Raw genomic sequence first — 9,247 nt, forward strand, 5'->3', positions numbered from 1 at the left:
GGAATCATGACCCTCTAGTTCCCTGTGCTCCAACCTACCCACTCTGATAAACCTGCTGCAGGGGTAGGAATCGTCGGGGAAGGAGCCTTAGCCTCAAGGCCTGGCTTCTTGGCTTCCCAACTGTAATGACAGCTCCACACATTCCACAGAGGTGATGGTGTTGACAGGTATTTGGGAAATACCAGTTTTCTTTCCCAGCATATTTGTCCTTATTTTTTCAGGACATGGTAAACATTTTATTGTCATCCTAGCTTAAATAGAAAAAAGGCAGCAGTCTAGAATTTTGGTACATTTCAAATATATTTTATTACTTTCCATCTTAGAAAGAATATGAAACCTGCATGCAATGCTAATGGTTTCTGACATGTACGTAGCATATAACACAGCAGTACAATGCGGCGTATACTGGGGGGGCAGTGTGTGGAGGGGGCGTTCTTAAGGGTATATGTACAGAGGAAAGGGCGCATGGTCATCTTAGCTTTTTAAAGAGGACTGCACTGTTTAACATTGAAGAATTACATGGGGAATCACAAATATATTGCTTTAGTACTGCATGTTCCGTTGTGGTGAGGGAGAGAAACATGCTTTGAAGGTTTTCCCTTGTCAACAGAATGTGAGTCTGTAGCTGTGTATTGTGCATGTATTCATATATTTTTAAGTTTTCTCCTAAGGTTTTTGCTGACAGTGTTGGGAACCTCACATGCTTCTGAAGCATTAAATATTGAACCTGTGAACCTTTCAGAAAGTCTCAGGTTGGGAAAGACCCCACATCTTCTTTAAGGATCATTTGTCTCGCCATCACAGGATCTTGGAAATGTTTCCTAGGGTGTGTAAAAATTAACCAGGGGGGAATGAAGCACATTTTTCTGGCAACCAAACTTGAGTTCCTCAAAGAACAGATGCAGAGAGACCTGCTCCTGCTTGCCCGGCTACAGGGGCCACTGCAGAGTCACACTGAGGCTGTGACCGGCCATAAGCGCAGGAGAGCCCGTGGCAGCTGTGCCGAGGCGCCAGGACCTCTGAGCGGAAGCTTCCCAAGCTAGGAATGGAGCAACACTGCAATGAAATGTGTCCACCAAGCTCATTGTTCCTCCCGGGCGCTTATAAAGCTCAGATGTATAGTGACATATGGACAAATACAAAAAAGCATTTCTTAAAAAGGAAAGGCATGAGTTTTCCCCTTTTCGATAAAAAGCAGCCTGTGATGAAGTCTGGAGCACAAGAGAGATGGGTCTCACATCTGGAAGCCTTTCGCACGCAGCTATAAAATGTAAAAACTGACCGTTGGTAAAAAGTGCTTCATAACAATATATAACTTGTGTCTTATGCCTGGGAGAAAGAAAGGCTTTTTTTTTTTTTTTTTTTTTTTTTTTTTTTTTTTTTAAATCTGCAAAGTCCTTTGCACAAGTCTCCCAACTGGTCTGGAGTTTTCCCATCAGAGATTTTTCACCCTATTCTTCGTAGACCCTAGGGAGAAAAAACACATGTGTAAGTGGCTCAGGACATGAGGCAGGCAGTTCACAAGCTGCTGGCTAAGTGGCTTCATTTGCATCTGGTCTGCAGGGACTGCCCCTGTCTTAGGACTACAGGAACCCCCAGGGAGAAGTGGGAGGGACCCTTCTGAGGATGTGGTCCCAGGGACCATGAAAACTCACATCAGTGTGGCTTTGTCCTTTCTAACCGTCTGCAATCTCACCTCTGCAATCTCATTTTGTCCTCAGAGGCCTATGGAGCAAACCAGCTTTGCATATGAGGAAACTGAGGCACCACAGACTTAAGATTTGCCCAGTGGCCACTGACTGTTAGTGGCAGGAATGCAGTCTCTCTCTAGCATGGTGGGCTGCTCCCGCACCTCCTTGTTTCTTTCCGCGTCTGTACTCGGCCTCTCTATTTAGAGAAAATAGCAAGGGTGGGAGGCATTCTCTACCTTGACTTAGGCTTATATATTTCTTTGTATTTTGCCCAAAGAATGCATGTATTCCAGAAGAATGTTAGCTCTAGAAGCTGCTTCCTAGAGATAGAAGAGGTGGTTGGTGGGGTGGGGAAGTGGTGCAGGAGGCCTGTGCCCCTCAGTCCCTGCTCCTGGCTGCATTGCCTCATCTCTACTGGTTTCCAACCCCTCCTTCCCCTCACCTCTCAAGCTGTCCCCAGTTAGATATTTTGCTTTCTTCTAGTTCTGCCCCATGGCTGCCCTGGGGCCGTACTTTACACTCAGCCTATCACTTCTCTGTCTTGTTCTTGATTTCTGAGTAAGACCACCGAATTATGCACTGAAATAAAATGCCTGACTCGGCGCTTCCTGTGGTGGCCGGAAGCTCCCTGGAAGCTCTGGTCTCTGAAGTGCACAGAGCTCCTCTGTGTGGCACCCATGGGCCTGAGCCCACCGTATAACCTTCTCCTTTCTCTAACCTAGCTTTGGCATTCTCTCTCTCTTTCTCTGTACAAAGAGGACTTCAAACACTTCCTTTATTACTGTTCTACATTCATTAAGATATTTTCAACTTTTTTCAGGGGAGGGAGGTGGGGAGGGCAGGGACCTTAACACTCCAAGAAAGAGGGGTGAACTAATTTTATAGCAAAGTGAGAGTAGGCCTGGTAGCTGAGAGGCTCTTGTTGCTATTATTGGAATTTTCAGGAAAAAAAAAAAAAAGCAGGGCCATGTTTAGACCTGTGGGTGCCTGCTTTTCCAGGTTGCAGCTCAGGTAGAGGGGAGGAGCAAGGTGAGTTAAAGGTTTGAGTATCCCCCAGCAGTCAGATCAAGATGTCCTTAGCCTCTTCCATAACCTGCCCATGGGATTAGCCTTCTGCCAGTTTTGATGACACAGGGCCTGGAGGGTGACAGAGAGTGGACTGGGCAGTTCTGGCCTTTGCCACATGAGCTGCCTGGCTTGACCAGAAAGAGGGCTTCATTTCCATCAGATTTATAGAAAATAATTTCTCGCTCTCATCACTTTCTATTTCAAGCAACTGCAGATGAGGCGGTTTTGGAGGCAGCAAAAAAGGCTCAGATACAGGGGTTGAGCCTGAGTGTCAGCTCTTGGAGAGCTGGTCACAGGGCTGAGCTTGGTGTGGCATGGCTGGGCCGGGTGATGGGAGGGCAATGCAGGCACCCACTGTGGCTACGCCTTCCACCCTGTGAGGGCAGCTCGTGGAATAGCACCAGGAGGCCTGGTTTGCTATCCTGGCTTTGCCCTGTGCTCCCGGGCAAGTCACCCCTCTCTCCCATTTAGCCTTGATTTCCCCCTCTGCAGCAGAGGGTGCTGACACTAGCTCCTGGGAAAGTCACCTGCATGGTGCATGCGTGCATGCGTGCGTGTGTGTGTGTGTGCGCTTCCTGATCATACTATGCAGGCAAAGGTAGAAATAAACTCTGCGTATTTGAGGAGTGAGGCAGGACAGGCTACCTTCACGTGGTACAGGGGAGCTAGGAACTGGATTCCTCCTCCAAGGACAGACATAAGACCCCAAGAGACCAGAGCTGGGAAGTCACCTTCTGATTATGAGGAAACAGTGCCCAGTAAGTACAGGGCTGGTTCAGGGTGCTGGTGCTTTTAACATTGCTGCCTGCCTTGGTTAACAGTGGCTCTGATTTTAAAGAGCCAAACCCGTGGTGCCTTCCAGCACCTGCAAAGGAAGGAGTTTATCAGGTTTCTGGGCAGCAGAGAGAGTGAGGCACCTTGGAGAAGAAAACATGTTTCTGGCAAAGATCATCCTCAGCACCTCATGGTTTTATAGCACAGTTTTTTAGCCAACATACACTGTCACCTAATTGGTCACATTTCACCCCACTGAACACTCAGAGCTCCCCTGGCAGCTATGCCAGTGCTCACCTTGCCATTTAACAACTTATGTAACTTAAATAAAAAGAGAAATTAAGATTATAATGTAAATATTAGAGTGAGGCAGACTTTAGTTTACAAAATGAGAAACCCTGCCATGCTTGCAAATGGACAAGAGATGCATAGCTAGCTTTGTTAAGTGGTGAGTTCCTCGTCCCTGGGGGTATGTAGGCAATGCCTGAGTATCTGTTTGCCGTGGATGTTGTGGTGTGTGTTCACATATTAGATGGGGCTAGATGACCTGGTGGCGGGGGGTCCCTTCCCATCCTGAGAGCCACAGCTGGGTGTGGCGGGAAGGAAGGTGAGCAGAGGCAGCGCGTACCTGCGCTTCTCGTTCCAGGCGTTGTACCACTTGATGAAGCGTTTGGTGCTCTGCAGCTTGGGGTGCAGGCAGTGCTCCTGACCTCGGTACCTGGACACGCTCTTGGTGGTGATGCTGAAATGGAGCAGGATGAGGTGGAGGGTTGAGGAGGCTGAATAGCATGTTGCCTCTCCTGTGGCCTGTGAGTGGCCCTGGGCTAAGTCGGGGTCCTGAGAGACTGCGGCTTCCTGCCTCCTCTCAAGGGAGCCTACTTATGTGCTCACTCCCAGGCTGGCTCTTTGGAAGGTTCTGGTTGTCCCCTTATTCTCTGACTCCATATTAGGGCCTAACCCTCCCTCACTTTTCCCCTGGGAGTCCTGAGAGTCTCGGATGGTCTCTCCCACCCCCAACCTCATGCAGTGTGTTGTCTCCAGGGCCCAGGCCTCTTTTGGGGAACAAAGGTCAGAGGACTCTTCCAGCCCCTCTGAGCCTGGGATCAGGAGGTGGAGAAAGCTAATGCCAGCAAGGTGCACATGCCAACACCTCTGTCCTTGGATTTGAGGAGCTCATGGTAAGGCTCAGACATGCCCCGCAGACACTCTGGTTTCTGTCTCCTCAACCCCAGTTCCCTCTGACCCACCATAGATTGTCCCAGCGCTGGGCATCTCCTGATCCTGAGGCAAAGTCTTGTTGGCCTTGTGTGAGGTGCCAGGTATCTCACCCCTAAGCAGAAGAGTAAGACCTCTCTTCTGCACAGCCTGAAGATCTCAGGCCTCTATCAGCCAATGTCCCAACACCCAGCGGAAGCCCAGCCATGTGGTAGAGAAGCAGGTGTTGTGCAGACGGTAGGGGCCTGGGGCTGAATCTCAAGTTTGGTTGTGGGACCTTGGGTAACCTCTCTGAATCCAGTTTGGCCATCTGTAAAATGGGCACAATAATAGGACTATCTCACAGGGTTATTGGGATGATTAAAAGATACAGTCTTTACAAAGTGCCCAGAACCTGGTAGATGCACAATTAATAGTTACTGTTAGTAGTCATTGGTCATGGAAGATGAAGTGGCCAAGAGGAGAGAGTAGCCTTGCTGTGGGGGCTCCAGCCTGGAGGGCGAGGCAAGCCTGCTGCTCAGAACTTCTGAGCCTCTCTAAGCCGGGGCTGGGCCACAGGCATGACAGGAGTTGGGGGGAATAAGGGACCACCTAGGGTATTTGGAAAAGTGCAAGGCGAGAGGTGAGGATGCCACTTCTTGAGGAGTCACAGCCATGCAAGCTATGATGGTAGACTGGGATTCTGGAATGGGCTTGGAGGGCAAAGAAGGGAGACTGGAAGTGAGAGTGGAAAGAGTGGGAAGAGAGGGACAGAGGTCAGCTAGTTCCCCACTGTTACCAAATGGAAAATGTCAGGGCTTATATGGGCTAAGTTCTGGAAGGGACAGGATTCCCATGACTTCAGTCTCCCAATTAATGGGGAAAGAAAATTGGATCTTGCCACAGAATGGGGGCATAATGTTCCTGGGCAACCTGTTTTCTTCCCTTCTCCATGCTCTGGGTTTCTGGGGTCCCCACTAGGGCCTAAGCTCCTTGGGGCAGGGGCGGGTCTTCCTGCTGATGCCAGGTGATGGTGCCTGCTTTGACTGGACTCCTCTGTGACCCGGGTCATTCCTCTAGCCCTGAGCAAGGGCCAGGCTTCAGAGTGAACTCTAGTTGTCTCTCTCCCCCACTGTGCCCAGTCACCCTGCAGGAATTTAGCAAATGCTTTTCTCTTTCTGCCTACAAGGCTGCTTTTGCATTCTGAAGGAAAGGACGTGGCAATGCCTGATAAAAACCCTGTCTCAGTTAGGTCAGCGTGCAGGCTGTGCATCCCAAATCCTGAAGGTCAGGGAGAGCAGGAAGGGACACTCAGCCCTCTCACTACAGTGCTCAAATGCCACGTCATAATACTGGGATTATGAAAATCGGTTGTGGAGTGCAGACATGGGGATTTGTGACTCCAGCAACTATCAGAAATTCTGAGTCCTGTGACCCTCTCCTCCACAGTTCTGGGGGTGGGGTGGGAAGGCTGTGTAAGGGTTTTGGTGAGAGCTCCATGGACCTATGACACAAATGGCTCTTTCTAGAATTCAGACTCTCCTGGATTCTTCTGGGTGCAAAGACTCCCACTTGCAAAGTGGACCTTTCCCCCCGGCCCCTGCCCTGCCCCCACCCCCAGCCTCAGCAGCGATTTCTGGGTGACTCAGGGTGAGCTGGAAAATTTGCTTTTGTTCAGCCTTTGTGGCTGAAAACCTGCTTTGCAAAAGTGCTGGCCCCTCATCTGATTTGGAGAGTTTTAGGACCGTGGAGAGGGAGAGGAGCCCCCAGCCCTCAGGGATGAGGTGAGAGGCTGGGGGCAGGGGGGTGGAGGTTTAGTAGAGGGCGATTGGATTGTGTGCTGATCTCCTGAGGCCCCTGCAAGTTTCCACAAGGCTCCATAAAGCCTTTCCCGCACTTGCCTAGCTATAGTTTTCCTCTATATGTGCAAAAGTTTAGCCAGGAAAAGGGCAAGCGTATTTACTGAGGGCTCTGTTCTTTTTAGGTATCACTGCATCCTTTACTCTGCTTTCTTCCCCTGGAAGGTCTCAGAAACTTGCTTGGTATACAGAGTGGTTTTCAGCTCTTAGACGAGTGAGATTTAACTTGGAACTCCCCCTGTCATTCTTAGCTTGCAAACTGGAACCATTGAGGAGCTTGGAGCTCCTTTCCCAGCTCATTTGACACTTGGCCCCCACCCAAAAGGATTTTTGGGTGTTTTCTTTGAATTTGGTCTGCAAGGCAAGGGGTAGGGACAAGGGTGTTAATTTAGGTGCCTGTGAAGGAAGGCAGTGGGGTCAGCTCAGGTCCAGTGGATTTCTGAATTCCCCTAAGTTCAGCCTGCTTGTGTAGCCCCTAGGCGGGGGATGTGGGGTGCTGGGTGGGGGTGTGCCCTGCTTTCACAGACACTGTGGAAGGCTTTGGGGCCAGTGGGGGCCAGCCGGTGGAAGGCACTTGCCCAGACTGAGAATAAAGTGCGTCCTGTTTCTGGGGGAGGGGAAGAGGGGCCAATGGTCTGTGGCAAATATTTGGTAGCTGCTTTGCCAAGGGCTCCCTTCCTGGCCAAGAGCGTATTGATGAGGAAGCAGAGGTGCTGGCCTCAAGTGGTTAATTGGGAAGGCGGAGGAGCAAGAAACTAAGTGTTCTCTCACTCTGCCCCAGTTTTTCCAACATTCCCCACATCCCCACCAAGCAGGGCTCCAGCCATGTGGCACATTAACCCCAGGAGAGCACTCGGTATCTCGACCCACAGGGAGTACAGCCGGTGAGGGAAGCGCGTGGAGCGTTCTCAAAATGACATCTCTAGGAGCCAAAAACTTGCGGTCCACTGGCCTCTGACTGGAACAAGGCTCTGAAGGAGAGTCAGGATTTAAGATAGTGTTTGTATTAATCCTCTGTCCAGTGACAGGAAGGCAGCACGCCTCACAGTTTGGGTGTGGGTGTGCTTTAAGTGATTTCAATCTAGGTTTTCTGAGTTGGCACAAGGGATCCCTTTAACCCTTGATGGCCCTAGCAGAGTGGGTGGCCCATGGTACAAATAGGGAGACTACTCATTTGAATCCTAGCAAGGCTGAACTTGGGAGGCTCTGTTCCGGAGCGGGACAGTGACCCCCTTTCCCGGAGCGGGACAGTGACCCCCTTTCCCGACTGTCTTCTAGAGTGTCTCGCCAGCGTCCTAAGGACTTGCTGGGCAATTACGAAGCCTTTTCCAGGGCTTTGACAAAGTCAGAGAGAAATGTTTGTTAGCCAGACCCAGGCCCAGGCTGTGCCCTGGCATCGGGTTGACAGCAGTGCACACCCCCTCAAGGTGAGGAGCGAGAACTCACATAACCATCTTCTCCTCGCAGTGCGGGTACTTTGGCTTCATTTCCAGCTTCTTCACGTCGCTGTAGCGAATCTTGGGTCCCTTCCGGGAGCACTTGCATTTGGACCCTGCGAGCGAGCGCGGGGCAACTGCTTAGTTGCGAGGGAGTCTCCTACCCCTCGACCACCTTGGTGCCCACCCAGACCACCCCCCGCGGGATCCTAGGATGCCTAGAAATTGGCGCTTGTGTTCCCCAGGACAGGAAGAGACGAGACGGCGACAAGGGGAGCACCCCGCACTCACCGTCCACGCGCGCGGTGTACAGCGCCAGCAGCAGCAGGAGTAGCGCGGCCGCCAGGAGCCTCATGCTGACCGGAGGGGCGCGGCGCGGGAGCAGGGACATGGGGAGGGCGCTGGCCCGTCGGAGCGGCGGCCGGGAGACGCCACCCGGCTCTGCTCGGCTTTCTCTGCCCGGGGCGCGCCTTCCGACTCGGCTGGCTCCGGCTGCGCCGTCGGTGGATGCCCACGGCTGTCTGTCGCGGTGCGCTGCGCTCTGCGCTTGTCTCTGAGCTCTCTCCACAGCCTCCCTCCGCCCGCCCTGGCCTCTTTTAAATCCGCTCCTGCCCTCGCAGCGAGTGAGCTCATTAATATGCAGAACCACTCGGTGACTCACTGAGATTTCTCAATGTGGTGAGGGGAGGAGACCTTCCCAGCCCGCCCGTCGCCCGCCCCGGGAAAGAACCCGCTATCGCAGCAGCGCACACCCGGAGCCACGCGCGCACACGCACACGCACATCCGCTAACCTCTCGCTCACACAACACGTATCCTTCGCACACTTGCACACCCAGACCACTGCGCGCACACGTTTCTAGCGTCCCGCTCTGCCTTTGGGGAGCCCAGACTGCTGAAGGGCAGTACTTTTCTGAATCGCGTAGTTCCCTCTCTGGCCAGGCAGGCCAACTTTTCTGAGCTGCCGGGAGACCCAGGCCCAGGGCCCAGATCCTCAAAGACCCAAAAGGGTTTTGGAGCAGGTGCCAAGCGTGAGTGCCTGCAGGCCTGACCCCCCAGGGCCCCTGCCAGGCCAGAACACAAGGCCAATTTTGGACAGGGGCTTGTCATAGACTGTCCAGCAGCAAATTCATTGACTGTGGTCACTGGAACTGACTCAAAGAGGGTATGTGTGTGTGCTCGGGGGTTGGGCGGGTATTGGGGAGAGAGTTTTGGTGACTCCCAAAG

At 52.1% G+C, this 9,247-nt stretch overlaps 1 protein-coding gene across 2 annotated transcripts; it reads right to left on the bottom strand.

The window, feature by feature from the left end:
• Positions 1–280: 280 nt before the first annotated feature.
• On the bottom strand, positions 281–8,578 carry CXCL14 (C-X-C motif chemokine ligand 14). 2 transcript variants are annotated; one of them, NM_001193507.1, is given in 4 exon segments: positions 281–1,467; positions 4,162–4,275; positions 8,033–8,138; positions 8,314–8,578. In NM_001193507.1, coding segments are annotated over 4 exon segments (336 nt in total). In that variant the 5' UTR covers positions 8,414–8,578; the 3' UTR covers positions 281–1,451.
• Positions 8,579–9,247: the final 669 nt, after the last annotated feature.

This window comes from Macaca mulatta, chromosome 6 (genome assembly GCF_049350105.2).
Source record: "Macaca mulatta isolate MMU2019108-1 chromosome 6, T2T-MMU8v2.0, whole genome shotgun sequence".
Taxonomy (NCBI): Eukaryota; Metazoa; Chordata; class Mammalia; order Primates; family Cercopithecidae; genus Macaca; species Macaca mulatta.